Source organism: Thalassophryne amazonica, chromosome 16, assembly GCF_902500255.1.
Source record: "Thalassophryne amazonica chromosome 16, fThaAma1.1, whole genome shotgun sequence".
NCBI classification, from domain to species: Eukaryota; Metazoa; Chordata; class Actinopteri; order Batrachoidiformes; family Batrachoididae; genus Thalassophryne; species Thalassophryne amazonica.
In genome coordinates this window covers 47,497,808-47,515,444 of record NC_047118.1, presented here as the reverse complement: position 1 = coordinate 47,515,444, position 17,637 = coordinate 47,497,808, and the positions used below count along the sequence as shown (strand labels likewise).

Below are 17,637 nucleotides of genomic sequence, written 5' to 3'. Positions count from 1 at the left end.
TGTCCACATAGATAATGTGATCATCCAACATGTGGACTCCTACAAATATCTTGGGGTCCACATGGACAGTGCTCTCTCTTGGAAGGCTCACATTGACTCTCTCTGCTCATGGCTGCAGCAGAGGCTGTACTTTTTAAGGAGGCTGAGACTGTATGGAGTGGGAATTAACATCCTGCTTGTTTTTTTACAGAGCAACAATTAAGAGTCTCATCTGTTATGGAATCACAGCGTGGTTTGGTACCCTGTCTGTCCAGCTGAAAAACAAGCTCACTCACATCCATAAAACAGCCATGAAAGTTGTAGGGCTAAAAGATTACCTGCCTATTCAAGCCTTATATGAAGAGGCAGTGGTAGGAAGAGGGAAAATAATTTCAAAGGACCCAGAGCGTCCCCCTCACAGTGAGTATGTCCTGCTGCCTGGAAATTGGGCTACTGCTGGGCGAAGACGATGACGAAGAGGAGGAGAACGTTTCCACAAACAGTGGGAGAAGAAGAAAACTAGAAGGGTGGAAATGAGAGTGGGGACTTTGAATGTTGGAAGTATGACTGGTAAAGGGAGAGAACTGGCTGATATGATGGAGAGGAGAAAGGTAGACATATTGTGTGTGCAAGAGACCAAGTGGAAGGGAAATAAGAACAGGAGCATTGGCGGTGCGTTCAAGTTGTTGTACCATGGTGAGGACAGGAAGAGAAATGGTGTTGGGTCATTTTAGAGGAAGAGTATGTTAAAAGTGTGTTGGAGGTTAAGTGAGTGTCTGACAGGGTGATGAGTGTGAAGTTGGAAATTGAAGGGGTGATGATGAATATCATCAGTGCATATGCCCCACAGGTAGGTTGTGAGATGATGGAGAAAGAAGATTTCTGGAGTGTGTTAGATGAGGTGGTGCAGAGTGTGCCCAAACATGAAAGAGTGGTGATAGGACTGGACTTCAATGGGCATGTTGGTGAAGGGAACAGAGGTGATGAGGAAGTAATGGGGTAGATATGGTATCAAGGATAGGAATGGGGAAGGACAGATGGTAGTCAATTTTGCAAAAAGGATGGAAATGGCTGTGGTGAATACCTACTTTAAGAAAAGGGAGGAGCACAGGGTAACATATAAGAGTGGAGGAAGGTGCACACAGGTGGACTACATTCTTTATAGGAGATGCAAGCTAAAAGAAATCAGAGACTGTAAGGTGGTGGCAGGAGAGAGTGTCGTTAGACAGCATAGGATGGTTGTTTGTAGGATGAATTTAGAGGTAAAGAAGAAGAGAGTGAGAGCTCAACAAAGGATCAGATGGTGGAAGCTGAAGGAGGAAGACTGTTGTGTGAAATTTAGTGAGCAGGTGAGAGAAGCACTGGTTGGAAGGGGAGCAATTTTGGACAACTGGAAAAGTACTGCAGATGTGGTGAGGGAGACAGCTAGGACAGTACTGGGTGTAACATCTGGACAGCGGAAGGAAGACAAGGAGACTTGGTGGTGGAATGAAGAGGTCCAGGAAAGCATAAGGAGAAAGAGGTTGGTGAAAAAGTTTTGGGATAGTCGGAGAGATGAAGAAAGTAGACAGGAGTACAAGGAGATGTGGTGTAAGGCGAAAAGAGAAGTGGCAAAAGCGAAGGAAAAGGCATATTGCGAGCTGTACAAGAAGTTGAATAGTAAGGAAGGAGAAAAGGACTTGTACCAATTGGCCAGACAAAGGGACAGAGCTGGAAAGGATGTGCAGCAGGTTAGGGTGGTAAAAGATGCACATGGCAATGTGCTGACAAGTGAGGAGTGTGTGCTGAGAAGGTGGAGGGAATATTTTGAAGAGCTAATGAATGAAGAAAATGAACGAGAGAAAAGGCTGGATGATGTGGTGAGAGTAAGTCAGGAAGTACAAGAGATTGGTAAGGAAGAAGTGAGGGCTGCTATGAAGAGGATGAAGGGTGGAAAGGCAGTTGGTCCAGATGACATTCCAGTGGAGGCATGGAAATGTTTAGGAGAGATGGCAGTGGAGTTTATAACCAGATTGTTTAATAAAATCTTGGAAAGTGAAAGGATGCCTGAGGAGTGGAGACAAACTGTGCTGGTTCCTATTTTCAAGAACAAGGGTGATGTGCAGAGCTGCAGTAACTACAGAGGCATAAAGTTGATCAGCCACAGCATGAAGTTATGGGAAAGAGTAGTAGAAGCTAGGCTTAGAAAACAGGTGAAGATCTGTGAGCAGCAATATGGTTTCATGCCGAGAAAGAGCACTACGATGCAATGTTTGCTCTGAGAATACTGATGGAGAAGTACAGAGAAGGCCAGAAAGAGTTACATTGTGTGTTTGTGAAAAAGCTTATAATAGGGTGCCAAGAGAAGAGCTGTGGTATTGTATGAGGAAGTCTGGAGTGGCAGAGAAGTATGTTAGGGTAGTGCAGGACATGTACAAGAATAGTGTGACAGCGGTGAGATGCGCAGTAGGAATGAGAGACTCATTCAAGGTGGAGGTAGGATTACACCAAGGATCAGCTCTGAGTCCCTTCTTGTTCGTAATGGTGATGGACAGACTGACGGATGAGATCAGAGATGAAATTGTGATCTGTAGTGAGAGTAGAGAGCAAGTTGAGTCTAGTCTAGAGAGGTGGAGATATGCTCTGGAGAGAAGGGGAATGAAAGTCAGTAGAAGCAAGACTGAGTACATGTGTGTGAAAGGGAGAGAGCCCAGTGGAACAGTGCAATTACAAGGAGTAGAGGTGGTGAAAGTAGATGAGTTTAAATATTTGGGGTCAACTGTTCAAAGTAATGGAGGGTGTGGTAGAGAGGTGAAGAAGAGAGTGCAGGCAGGGTGGAGTGGGTGGAGAAAGGTGGCAGGAGTGATTTGTGACCAAAGAATATCAACAAGAGTGAAGGGGAAAGTTTACAAGACAGTAGTGAGACCAGCTATGTTGTACGGTTTAGAGACGGTGGCACTAACAAAAAGACAGGAGGCAGAGCTGGAGGTGGCAGAGCTGAAGATGTTGAGATTCTCTTTGGGAGTGACAAGAATGGACAAGATTAGGAATGAACATATCAGAGGGACAGCTCAGGTGGGACGGTTTGGAGACAAAGTCAGAGAGGCGAGATTGAGATGGTTTGGACATGTGCAGAGGAGGGACCCAGGGTATATAGGGAGAAGGATGCTGAGGATGGAGCCACCAGGCAGGAGGAGAAGAGGGAGGCCAAAGAGGAGGTTTATGGATGTGCTGAGGGACGACATGCAGGTGGTTGGTGTGACAGAGGAAAATACAGAGGACAGGGCGAGATGGAAATGATTAATCTGCTGTGGTGACCCCTAACAGGAGCAGCCAAAGGGAAAAGAAGAAGTTTTGACTGTTAAATGCTTGTTCTGCAAGGAAAAGGTCAAACAATGTCGATGTCCATTGGATTCTCTGGCATGCGAGTTATGTTACCCTGTAACATGATAACTAAGCATGACTGAGGCATACCCAGGCGGACATGCTGCATGGAGAGACAGCTCCTCTTGGGCAGCTGCATGAAAGTGGGGGTAACCTTGTTGGGCATAGAGCTGCACGTCAGCGGCGAAGGTGCCCAGACTTTCCCTTTCCTGCCTGTGTCGACTGGCCAGCTGCTATCTGCTGTGATCTGTGAAGTGTCGCTGCCCAAACCGCCTCTGCAGAGCTATGGTCACGTTGTGGAGATCTCGCTGCTCTGCCAGGGAAAGGTCAAGGAGCACCTGGACTGCCTTCCCTTCCAATGCAAGGCCAGATGAGTGGCAGTCTCCTCATCGCTCCAGCCATTGTGCAGTGCTGTTAACTGGACTTGAGAAAGGTATGGCACCAGCTGCATTGTTCCATTGCATTTAGGCAGCTTGACTGATGACTTTGGCACCACCACCAGCTGTGACAGGCTTGATATCGTCATTGGCGGGAGAGGCTCATCTGCAGCTACAATAGCAACCTCTGGTGAGCTATGATCAATGGCCATCACGGCGTTGTCGGTAGTAGCTCTCCCTGTCAACAGAGGCCGACGTGGTGTGCTGGAGCCATCAACAGACAGCATGACGTTTGCTGCACTGCTTACGTCGACAAGAGGCAACGAGAGCGTGGCATGCTGGAGCCCTCAGCAGGCAGCATGACGTTTGCTACACTGCTTGCGTAAACAGCAGTACCCCTCCCCGTCAACAGAGGGCGATGAGAGCATGGCGTGCTGGAGCCCTCAGCAGGCAGCATGACGTTTGCTGCACTGCTAGTGTCGACAGCAGTACCCCTCCCAGTCAACAGGGGGCGACGAGAGCTGTCAGGAACATCAGTAGGCAGTATGGCTCTGGTTGTAGTGCTTCTCTCAACCTCCAGGTTCTGCAGAAATGCCATGCTCTGGTTGATGGCTTGTTCGAGCTCCTCAGTTTCTCTCTCTCCATTCTTCCGAAGACTGCATCCCTACTTCTGACACCAATGTGGCGAGTGGTGTGGAAGAATGAGATGCTTGGAGATTTTCTGTACTCTGCCACAAGGAGGGACTGCTTTATTTTTCAAGTCAACAACAAGGGAAATGGTGGAGAACATCAAATGTAATACACTTTTTACTTATGGGGACAACAGAACACTTTAAACTTGACTAACCCAATTGGACAATTAAACACACTAAATCAATAACTCCAACCACAATATTAAACTAACATGAAAGACAATAACAATGCTTAAACATTCCCAAACCCCATACTCCCATGATGCACTGCGGCATAGCAGTTCTCAGATTTAGTGACCGGCCCGGCAATCGCTACAATATATATTTATATTAGGTTGGTCCTCTACAGTATGGCAAAATAAAAATGTGACTTTCTTAAGGTGCTTCCTGACAAAATTGGTCATCTTGTTGAGAAAATATTTTGTGCAAAATTTTATTTTGATATGAATATTCTCACCACTGTCACATGCAAGGTGGAAATCGCAATGGTTGAGCACACAGAGTAAAATCATGAGTGTTAAGTAACACTGACAGTCAACATATGGTTCCACTCTGACCAGAGTAGGCCCATATGTACACTGACAGTGTTAAATTAACACTGCCATTGTTTGTTTTACAGTGGTGGTAAAACCACCACTGTAAAACAAAATGTACACTATATCCAAATTCTATCTCAAACACTCAAATGTTGTCAGTCATGATAGTTGAGAAATTGGGACCTAGTTATGAAGATAAAACACCTGATGGTAGGGTGCAATATCAGCAATAAAGATCGGGGATACAAATTCTGGCAGGCTGAGCATGGTGGCTTCCAGAAAATGTATCCCCTATGCAACTGTACTAAATAAAGACAAAACCAACAGATGGTGGCTGCCAGAAAATATATCCCCTATGCAACTGTACTAAATAAATGTTGTGTGTTGGGGGGTTTGGCTGGATATTTTTGTGTTGTTTCCTTCACCCTCATCAACATTATTGGCTGCACTTGTGGAGGATGTCCACGTGCAGGCCTAATGACTCGCAGCACCTGTAGATGATGCTCACATGCAGACTTAAGGACTTTCAGCTGAAGCAGATAATTAGATGGCGTTCTGCATTTAAGCCATGAGTGGTTCAAGCAGAATTGCCGGGAACTCGACCTTGTGACGTTCGTTTGTGAGACACTGAGGACCGCGCCTGGGTTTGACACATCGTGCCTGTGAAGGAGGACGTGTGAGGGACACATGCTGTCAGCACACATCAGAGGTGATTGTCTGAATAAGTGTCAATAGTAATTTGGTATTTTGTTACGCAGTATATTTGAACATTGATGAGAATTGTGCAGCTCGCTTCTCATGGCCGTGGCGTGCGGACTGATGATCCTCCACCTGTTGTGAGAAGCTGCTCATTTTACATAAAGCTTAAAGTCAGACCTGAATGTGTTGCTGATAGCGTGTGCCTTTGAAGGATATTAGTAGTAGCTGTTGACTTACCTCACCTCTTCTATCCTTCACAGAGTCAGTTTGTCGTGTCCACCTGGGGGGTGTTTGGCGGTGAATTTGAGTCCAGAAGCGCCGGGCTTCGATCCCTTTGGGCGCTGGAGAGCGCGCCGTCCTTTACTCCGCCAGACAAGCCATTTATTATGTTGTACACAATTACTGCACAGAAAGGGAAATAAATGTTTTGTTTTTGGAACCGCTTTCTGGTTATTTAGCGCTGGGTTCAGTCAGACGCAGGTCCGCTCCTCAACCCGCGTCGGCACATAACAGTAGTTCCCAGCCATTCTAAAATGGACCCAGCGGCAGAAGCGGTTCCATTTGCCGAAAGAGTTCAAGAACACTTGGAGAAAATATGGGAGCAATTACAGCATCTCGCAAACCAAATTAAACAAACGGATGCCCGCGTTACGGAGCTTGCAGCGCAAGCCGTTCCGCTTCCTGCTGCTCCAGCTGCGGCACCATCGATGCCGGTGCAGATGACTCTGTCACCCAGAGATTCGGCTTCCGAACCAATTATTTGTCATCCGGAGCCTTGTGCGGGAAACATTGAAGCCTGTGCTCCGTTTTTGATGCAATGTTCTCTGGTTTTTGCTCAGCGACCGGCTTCCTTCTCTTCTGATGGTAGCCGTGTCTCATGTGACAAATTTGCTCCAAGGTGACGCCTTAGCTTGGGTCACTGCGTTATGGAGTAATAACTCTCCATTGTTGGGATCCTTTAAGGATTTCTTCCGGGAGTTCCGATTGGTTTTTGACCATCCGGTGAAAACAAATACCGTTGCCCAACGGTTGCTGAATCTCAGGCAGGGGAGGCGGAGTGCGGCGGATTATTCTGTGGATTTCCGAATTTTTTCTGCTCAGTCCGGTTGGAATACCGCAGCTTTAAGAGGAGTGTTTGTGGATGGTTTGAATGATTCATTAAAAGACGAGCTAGCAGTCCGTGACGAACCAAACGATTTAGATGAGCTAATATCTTTGGTTATTCGTCTAGATGATCGGATAAAGGAGCGTGGACGCGAGAGAGGGCGGACATCAGAGCGGGTCTTTTCGTCTCGGGGCTTTCCCCGACACAGATCTGGGCTGCCTCTTCTTCGCCCTACTGAGACTCCTCCGACGGGACCTCTGGCTCCTCTTGCGGATGAGCCCATGCAGCTCGGAAGAGCTGAAGCCGCCATATTGCCCCGGTCACATAAGCGTCAAGAAAGATAATGATGACGTATCTCCAGGTGTTCTGGGACAGGCACAATAATGGACACAAAAAAAAAACATAATTAGTTATGTGGGCTGTTTTTGTTTTTTTGTGAGGGGTTATAAATTGTTTGGGTGTTTAGAGGCGGTTCTGGTGGAGTGAACGACTGGCGGGTCGGAGCTCGGCTGGACTATTTTGATATGAATATTCTCACCACTGTCACATGCAAGGTGGAAATCTCAATGGTTGAGCACACACAGTAAAATCATGAGTGTTAAGTAACACTGACAGTCAACATATGGTTCCACTCTGACCAGAGTAGGCCCATATGTACACTGACAGTGTTAAATTAACACTGCCATTGTTTGTTTTACAGTGGTGGTAAAACCACCACTGTAAAACAAAATGTACACTATATCCAAATTCTATCTCAAACACTCAAATGTTGTCAGTCATGATAGTTCAGAAATTGGGACCTAGTTATGAAGATAAAACACCTGATGGTAGGGTGCAATACCAGCTATAAAGATCGGGGATACAAACTCTGGCAGGCTGAGCATGGTGGCTTCCAGAAAATGTATCCCCTATGTAACTCTACTAAATAAAGACAAAACTTCCTCAAATTTACTGTAGGAATTGGGTATGAGCTAAAGTATAAATGAAGATAAAACACCAGATGGTAGGGTGCAATACCAGTTATAAAGATAGGGGATACAAATCCTGGCAGGTTAACAGATGGTGGCTGCCAAAAAATATATCCCCCATGCAAGTCAAAACTTCCTCCAATTTACTGTAGGAATTGGGTATGAGCTAAAGTATAAATGAAGATAAAACACCTGATGCTAGGTTGCAATACCAGCTATAAAGACAGGGAATACAAATTCTGGCAGGCCGACAGATGGTGGCTTCCAGAAAATGTACGTATCCCCTATGCAACTGTACTAAATAAAGACAAAACCTCCTGAAATATACTGCAGGAATTGGATATGAGCTAAAGTATAAATGAAGATAAAACACCTGATGCTAGGTTGCAATACCAGCTATAAAGATAGGGGATACAAATTCTGGCAGGCCGACAGATGGTGGCTGCCAGAAAATGCATCCCCTATGCAACTATACTAAATAAAGACAAAACTTCCTCAAATTTACTGTAGTAATTAGGTATGAGCTAAGATATATATGAAGTTGAAATAGCTGATGGTTGGGTGTAATTTTAATTTAACAGGTTAGTCGCATTGAGATCAAGATCTCTTGTGCAAGGGAGACCTGGGCAGTTGGTTTCCAATTCACCTAACTTGCATGTCTTTAAATGTGGGAGGAAATCAGAGCACCCGGAGGAAACCCATACAAACATGGGGACAACATGCAAACTCCACACAGAAAGGCCACATGTGGGACTCGATCCCATGACCTTCTTGCTCTGAGACAACTGTGCTAACCACAAAGCAACCGTATTTACTAAAATACAGACAGATATCAGGGGTGGTGGCCAAGTGTTTAGTGCACTTGGTTTCAGTAACAAAGGTTCCTGGTTCAAACCCCACCCCTGCCACATTTCACTGCAATGTGATGTTGCATGAGGAAGGGCATCTGGTTTACAGCTTGTGCCAAATCAACATGCAGTCCCTCCTTGCATCTGCCGTGGTGACCCTGAGTGAAATCAAGGGAGCAGCCAATGGGACTTAATTAATTAAATTAATTAATTTGTAAATTTTACAAAAAAGAAAAAAAAAAAGGTTTAATATCAGCATGGCCATGCCAGTTCAACATGAAAACGACCATCAAAATTACAGATTAATATTTTTTAATTACAGGTTTAAACTGTAAAATTTACATAAATATGTATGTATAATTAATCTCGAATGAACGAACTGAAAAAAAGAAATAATGAAAATCATTTGATTATCTTGACAGCGGTGCGGTCATAAACGTCTTACAGCGTATTTGTTTTTTGTTGTTTTTTTTTACCTCTATAAACGTCTTACAGCTTGTTTTTCATCTATAAATGTCTCACAGCGTTTTCTTTTTAATAAACGACTTACAGCGTTTTACATATAGATAGATAGATAGATAGATAGATATAAACGTGAAACAACCAACATGCTGTTATTTTTGTCTGGGAGCAGCGGGAAATCGTTTGTAAGCGCTGCACTGAGTGAGTGCGCGCTCCCGCGCCAGGGATACAATTTCTAACGGTGATAACTACTTTGGCACACCTGTCCACACTCCTGGCCACGTGCTGGCGGCAAAACGCCAACTGCTAATACAAATCCCCCAAAAAGGAAAACGGGGGGGGGGGGATACAGGGTTACTACATAGGGTATGGGTCGACGGCTGTTTTTTTTTTTCTTCCTTTAATTTTTTGGTTTTGGGGATGCTAGCCTCCTGACCAACACTGCAGTCCAGTTAGTGGCAGTAATGCTCCATAGAAGCTGGTTGCCAACCGCCATGAAACACGAAGAAGAAGAAGAAGAAGAAGGGGGGGGTACTTGGAACGATACACGACAGTAAGCAATTTAAAGAGATTAATAAAGGTCACTTTCGCCATATTTACGTGTTGCTGAAAACACTTAGAAAAGTTGACATGTCGGAGTGTGAGGTGACTTTGCAGCAGGTACAAGATCTGCTAACAGACGATAACGGCCTTTACTGCTGTCCGACAGAAGCGTACAATCAGGTTTTTCCCGGATTATATATCGGAAATGGGTGAGACTGTTCAGAGACTGATTCATAAAGTTAGCAGGTGGCGGTTCGGTGTGTGTGTGTGTGTGTGTGTGTGTGTGTGTGTGTGTGTGTGTGTGTGTGTGTGTGTGAGAGAGAGAGATTAAAAAAAGGAAGTGACTCCATAGCCGTGATATATATATATATATATATATATATATATATAATTGTTTCACAAAGTCACTGCTCTGTAGCTGTTAAACGGCTACGAAATCACCTTCCTAAAAAAATTTAAATAAAAACTTACAGCAGTATTCACTGAATTATGAACATTGTCAGAATGAGGGATATTTTAGATAAAATATCGAATAAGCTTTGGAAGTTCGACCATTCTAGTTCTGAATAGAGTTGGAACAATTAATCAATTAACTGATAAACTGAGTAGTAAATTAATTAACAACTGTTTTAAAAAAAATCATTTTGAGTAATTAAAAAAAAACTGAATTCTCTTATTTCAGCTTCTTAAATGTGAATATTTTCTGTTTTATTGAAGGATTATTAACAAAGCACGAAGGTCTGTACAGGAAAATATCAGACCGAGATCTTGACATTACATGGCAAGAGCACTGAGGTCTGATAGACAGCGCAAGTGAGGTTCATAATTAGCTTATTACATGGCTATTATATATATAAACACGCAAACCTATGGTATTGCCTGAATATCAAAGCTTCTGATTTTGGGCTTGTAGTCGGACCTGTTCACTTTCTTCACCTCCATGAAGAACTTGCGAACAGATGGTCGTGTCTTTAGCTGGTAAGCTTCAATCCGTGTGTTTTTTCCTTTTTGTTTTCCCACCACTGTCTGCATATATAGTGATGGTAATTGCCAGACTGGCAGAACAGTTTATATACATATATACACATATATGCAATTTGTTCTTGCAAGACAGATAGTATGTAGTGCATGAGTGAATGTGGTGTGCGTGTGTGACCTTCATCTGCCCTTCCTGATGAGCCTATAACATTTTATTTAAAGCTAACCGATAACTTCTGCCTGGAACGGCTGACCACCAAAACAACATGAAGACAAGTGGTGACAGTAATAACTGTGAAGTAATGAAAAATGTGAAACGCCAAACAAGCAGAACCCCAACAATACAACATACCAAGGCAAACAACCACACATGAAGAAGCAGTGACAGCCACAGTCTGTTGTCTAGTTAGTGAGCATTTGTACCCTATTCTAGAACACCAGAGTCTTGATCCCCTTGAGAACACCCAAAACCGAATTGTGGTGACGGCCACAAACACCTAACCATCCACACACAGAGACCCAGATATCACCTGCAGACATCATAATCCATGGAAACTCCTGTCTGATTTCATCCATCAGCCTGTTCATCACTATTGTGAACAAGAAAGGGCTCAGAGCCCATCCTTGACGTACTCCCATCTCCAGCCTTGGACATATCCTGCACCCCCCCCACCCCCACCCCCCACATACTTCTCTATCACTCCAGACTTCCTCATGTGATGCCACTGCAACGGAAGCCAGCAGGTGTTGCTGTGCAGATGTAGTTAGTAAACCTGGTCTGGTCACAAGGGCCAGAGCCTTGGGTTTTAGCCTTCTGGTTAGAGAGTCCGACTTCCATGCCGAGGATCGTGAGTTCGCGTCTCGAGGGGAGCGAATGGGCGGAGTCATAACAACACAACACAGAGTGCAGCCGCTACACCACAACTCTTGTTACACTGTCATAAGCTTTCTCTTAAGTCCACAGACACACAATGCAACTCCTTCTGGCCTTCTCTAGTGTGACGTTTTTCTTTTTTTTTTTTCTTCTTTTTTTTACTTTGATACGACCCTACTCATTTGTCCAGGCTTGGGACTAGCACTCAGAATGTACTGGTTGCACACCCCATGTGGCTGAATAACGTAACTTGAAAACATTATTGTGTGACATAAATGCCTAAAATAAATAAATAAAAATACAAATGAATGTATTTTTAATGTTGGGGAATTAGCCTTGGAATGCACCATTTTACATCTTTATAAATCCAAAAATTTTCCATGTGCACATGCCCCCAGACCCATCTAGGGGTCACTGCAGCTTAGCCACACTTGGGTTATTGCACCCACCGCTCACGCTTCTGGGCAGAACTATGAGCACTGACTTTTCTTGTCATTTGCTTCCTCCAGAATCCTCATTTTGACTTTAAAATGAACAGAGAGTTATTTTTCCATAATTAATCTAAATTATTATTATTTTGACAATGATAATCTGAGAATTCCAAAGCATCTTAAACATAATTTCATAATTTTTTCATACCTCAGCCCCAACCAGTCCCAGCAGAAGACTGCCCCTCCCTGAGCCTGGTTCTGCTGGAGGTTTCTTCCTGTTAAAAGGGAGTTTTTCCTTCCCACTGTAGCCAAGTGCTTGCTCACAGGGGGTCGTTTTGACCGTTGGGGTTTTACATAATTATTGTATGGCCTTGCCTTACAATATAAAGCGCCTTGGGGCAACTGTTTGTTGTGATTTGACACTATATAAAAAAAATTGATTGATTGATACCTTTTGACAAGCGATAGACTGGTTTATGTAGCTTCATTATTCACTTTTGCAGATTTATATGCTCATTCACAGTTTTGGTTTTGGTGCCTGCCATCTTACATTTTCTCCTCTCATTCTGCTCTCGTTAACTTGCATCACACATGATCTTCTCCTGGGTGGTATCTTTTCATTTCATTTGGCATTTTATTACTTTATACAAATGAACTAAGATTATGCTAATAAATTGCTTTTAGTCATAGGTGTATAAATGAATGTCAGCAGCTGCTGAGTGGATGAATGGAAACGAGTCAGGCACTAGTTTTCACCCCAACAGAACAACATCTGCCGTTTGAGGGTAATGCAGAAATTTGTGTTCGTGAGGTGTTTTGTAGTGAAGGAAAAGTGCAGAAATCAGGTGATGTTCAACACAAATAAATGTATCACTAAGAAGTGCTTGGAGAACTGATCAGTAGAGGGCAGTACAGATATACAAAGGACCAGACAGCTCTTCCTTCCATAGTTCTTATGATTAAATTATGTTTGTACCATCCTACTGTTCCTGATTATTGTTTGGTCTCCCAATGATAGTTACCAGTGTTCTGAATTGGCTTCACTAAATCATACATTTTGTATCATCATGTATCACCTGCCACCCTCTGTAACATGTCTGAAATTGTTTTTGTTCATTTGGTGCAGGGATGGGGCGAAGAATGTGTATCGTCTAAAAAGCCTGGGCATAACTCATGTTCTGAATGCTGCAGAGGGACACTCGTTCATGCATGTTGACACCTGTGCTGAGTTCTACGCTGGGACAGAGATTATCTACCATGGCTTCCCGGCCATCGACTCTGATCTCTTTGACATCAGCATCTACTTCGAAGATGCAGCAGACTTTATCGAGAAAGCGTTGGCATATAAAAATGGAAAAGGTAAGACGGTTGGACTGCATGGAGCAGAGCTGAAAAAGCGGTGGGGACCAGGGTTCTAGCCACGGTGGGCGGCCCCGCCTCGTAGTGCAAATTTCCACCTGTTCAAATTGGCTGTGCCACCCAGCACAGAATTTCTGAAAAATTAACTGAAATGTTGCTGAAAATGAACCAGTTTGATTGTATTTCAAGCTTATAGAGTCATAGTTTTGTAATTTTAAACCAATAATTAAAGTAATAAGAAACATATTTCTCATTTTCTTCGTATCAAATCGCAAAAAGCAGAAATGAGAGTCAGCGCGTTCTGTGGCCACAGTGCTGTGAACAGCAGCAGCTGAAAACAGCGTCTCTGCTTCACTCTAAGCTGAAGTCAAAAAAAAAAAAATGCCATAAAAACCCTACATTAAATAATCCAGAGGTCCTTCTGTGTCTGTTTTTGGAAACACAAAGCCTTTCAACTTCGTTTTTCCAAAAAGCTCAGAGTTTGAAAAACAGCAGTGTGAGCCATCAGTAAAGAAGGGGAAGGTAGAATCCCTTGATTGAGTAGTATAACGTCAACTTGGAACAAGGCGCCATTTTGGTTCCAAATGTGCTGAAATACTGAATGAACCTTTTATGTTTTCAGCATTTTTTAAAATAATTTAACCACATACAGCAACACATTCAGGTACAGGTACTATCAAAATAAATATAAAAATACTTAAGATATCAAATTTAAAATTTATGATGATTTATTTAATTAATTTAAAGCCTGATTTATGCTTCTGGAGCTCTGTAACTCCGTGTCATGCAATGACATGCATGACAGTTTTAAATTTCTCTGTCTCTGGAGTTTATTATGGATTAATTTGACCCTCAACAAGCTTTTCTTTTTACAATCATCACCTCCAAATCAAAGATAAGCTGTACAATTTCATCTTTTTCAGACTGTGCTGTAAAGTTGCAGACTTTTCTGATTCATTTGTAATCAGCATGCACACTGCAAAAACTATTAAAATATTATGACAGATGGAGTGAATGCAAAAAAAGTGTCAAATCACAGTCTTTTGTGTCTGACTTAACAGGTGTACGTCAGGCTGTGGGTCCCAGTCTGAGCACGGTGTGAAAAAAATAAGCAGTCAGGCTTTTAATCACAGAAATGACTTTCCTCCATTTGGCGAGTGTCAGAGCGCTGAACGTTAATTTGTACCTTGTTACTGTGCACGTCCAGACTGCTCAGGGTTTTTAATGGAAATACATTGCAACTGGATGGGACATTTTATCTGATGAGAGTGAAAATCTGCTATACAAAGTCTGATATATACGGAAAACAAATATACGGAAAAATAAATTTACCTCTCAAAACTTTGACGATGACGTCAGCTTCCATCCCACACAGCTGACTGAAGGGAATTTGCGCATCCAAATGCCCAACAACTCGGCATTTTCAGCAAATAAATAAAATAGCTGGATTTACATGCAGATAGATTAACAGCAAATGCTATTTTGAACCTAAGATGGCACCACGAGTCACGTGACCATTTTTTTTTTCCCGACTTGTCACGTCGTTACTCTCTCAATCAAGTGACTAGGGGGAGGGAGAGAAACAGAGAGAGCGTGGAGGAGGGGCACAGCGTCAGTGAAAGAGGTGAAAAACTGATTCACATAGTTTTTCATTTAAAAGAGCAGGTTTGACAAATCAGTGCAGGTTCAGCTCTTGGAACTTTGATCTTACAAATATCACAACATAAGTATAATTTTTTGTTTGTTGTTCTGGCTTTCAGTGCATCCAAAACCACCCAAAATTAGTTAAAATAGGGCTTGCCAATAATGTTTTAGTGGTATAATACCCCTATAGCTTCGGGCTATGAGCCGCTATCACATAATTTACCCCGGCACTAAAATGGTCCTAAGATAGAACCCTGGCGGGGACCCATAATTATCCTTATATTTTCTTTTCTTTTATTATTATTGTTTAATTTGCATTTTACATACCGCTCCAGCTTTTTCTGATTTGTGGTTGTTTATGTTGCATTTCTGAAATGACAGAACTGTCAAAGAAAAGTGTTAATATTTTATCGCAGCATTGTTGTGATTTGATGCAAAATACATTGAATTGGATTACGAAGATGGAAAACAGCAGTCCTGGTGATTCCTCTAATGTATAAGTCAAAAGACAGTGCGGGATCCAAAATCACCCCAAGGTTCCTCATTTTATCACTACACACGAATCAAGGTTTAGTGTTAGCTGTTCAAACTCATGTCTGTCTTGCAGGAACATAATTTCAGTCTTGTCTGAATTTAAAAGTAAAAGGTTACTAGACGTCCAGCTTTTCACCGAAGCAAGGCAGTCCTCTAAAGTCTTAATGTGCATGAGATTACCCGCAGTTATTGGCATGTACAACTGAGTGTCATCAGCGTAACAATGAAAAGTAAATCCATAGCGTTGCAGTATCTGCCCGAGTGGTGTTATATAGAGGGAGAAAACCAGGTGGACTAGCACGGACCTTTGCTGGACCCCATATTTCATAGGGAGAAGATCTTGCACTATGCTGTTGTACAAGACACACCGAGAACGGCTAGTTAAGTTGGATGTCGACCACATGAGGACATTTTCAGTAAGCCTGTCCAGTAATATAACATGAGCCACCATGTCAAACACAGCACTGAGATCTAACAACAGCAAAACCACAGTGGTGTCTGAGTCTATTGCAAGCAGAAGGCTGTTTACCACTTTTGTTAGAGCCATCTCTTTGGAATGATGCATTCTAAATTCAGACTGCAGTGGCTCAGAGGTCATTGTCAGTCATGTGATCCATGAGCTGCTGTGAAACTACATTTAAGAATTTTAGAGCAAAATGATAAGTTTGATACTGGTCTATAGTTTTTCAACAAACAGGAATTGAGGTTAGGTTTCTTAAGAAATTATTTAATCACTGTGGATTTAAAACATTTGGGAACAGATCCCAAGGTTTAATGACAGGTTGATCATTTCCAACACAGTCGGTCCAAGTGTAGCCCACAGATCATTAAACAATTCAGTCAATATTTGGTTAAAAAGAGGTTGTATTTTTAGGGGAAATTACAAGTTTGGTCAGCATATCCAGTGGAATAGTATCAAATTCAATAAGTCTTGGCATCCCACTCCTCTTCATCCTGCTTCTTTTGATACGGAACCGCTCACATCATGGAGTAGTAACAGACTTTGTCAGCCAATCAAATCCAATTTCCCATTTAATCGTGTGCCTTTACTCAGATTAATTTGATCTTTGTCACATCTCCTGCAGGCAGAGTATATGTTCACTGCAAGGAAGGCTACAGTCGCGCCCCCACCCTGGTCATCGCCTACCTCATGCTCCGCCACAACATGGACATCCATACCGCCGTGTCCATAGTGCAGCAGAAGAGAAATATCGGCCCCAATGATGGCTTCCTTGTGCAGCTTTGTCAGCTAAACCAGAGGCTGGCTCGCCAATAAGGCAGAAATGCACCCACGCTGTGAGGCAAGAAATTGTCTGAGATGAAAAGTGCGCCTAATTGGACAATTTGTTTTGTTCTACAGCTTTAACAAGCTGCATGTTGATGTTCCAAGGTGCTGTTCTTAAATTATTCACCCATGACAGTGATCACAAGGATTTGAGAAATTTAAGAAACACTTGACTTCTGTTTAATGTATAAGTATGAAGGGTGAGAAACTAAATTATATTGTGGTGGCAAAAATAATACATATTGTGTATGTGTGTACTTATATATTTATATTGCACAGCCCTTATGTGTGGTTGTTTGACTTGCTTATCTCAGCAGACAAACATTTATATAGTTGTAAATTGTCAGTGAATTGTGTGTCCTGTGCAGCATTTTTAGGTACTCTTTTAGATTGTTAAAATGTATGTTAACTTATTTGCACTGTTATGTAATATAAAGTTTGATCAGTTGAAGAAAAAAATAATCAGAAAATATTTAATTGAACTTGGTCAGCTTTTCGCCGCTAGAGGGAGACATCGTTCTGTCCTTTGTGGTAATGTGTTCATTTATTTTGGTATTCCAGAATAAATGATTTTATCATTTACGCATTTGAATGTGTTCAGTATTGTACATTTTCATGGACAAATAATTCCTGGCGTTCAAAAAAATAAATATTTTTCCGTGTCTTCCTGTTTTTCAATTCACATGTCAACACTCGTATTCCCCAAGTTTAGCTCAAAGAAGAAAGAATAAGGGATTTTCTCAGTATATTACATTAAACCATGTTTGTCTGGTGGGCTACTTTACAATAAAAAGTCTGATTTGCTTTATTTGCCCTTGCAAAGGAAGTAAAACATTATCAGCCAATTTCAGGGTAAACTGTAACCAGTAGGGGAGCTCAGAGTTCAACACCTGCCTATACAAATTCATGCCTGTGATTCTGCGGCTCCGTAATGTTTGGTTCTGTGTGGGGCTGACATTT

The 17,637-nt window shown here is 42.5% G+C and overlaps 1 protein-coding gene across 1 annotated transcript; it reads left to right on the top strand.

Moving 5' to 3' along the window:
* The first annotated feature begins 9,564 nt into the window (after nucleotides 1-9,564).
* dusp3b (dual specificity phosphatase 3b) lies at nucleotides 9,565-17,340 on the top strand. The gene is made up of 3 exons (XM_034191235.1): nucleotides 9,565-9,781; nucleotides 12,982-13,214; nucleotides 16,478-17,340. Exons 1-3 carry the CDS (start codon nucleotides 9,660-9,662, stop codon nucleotides 16,666-16,668), a joined length of 546 nt encoding a protein of 181 aa, XP_034047126.1. The 5' UTR covers nucleotides 9,565-9,659; the 3' UTR covers nucleotides 16,669-17,340.
* The last annotated feature ends 297 nt before the right edge of the window (nucleotides 17,341-17,637 follow it).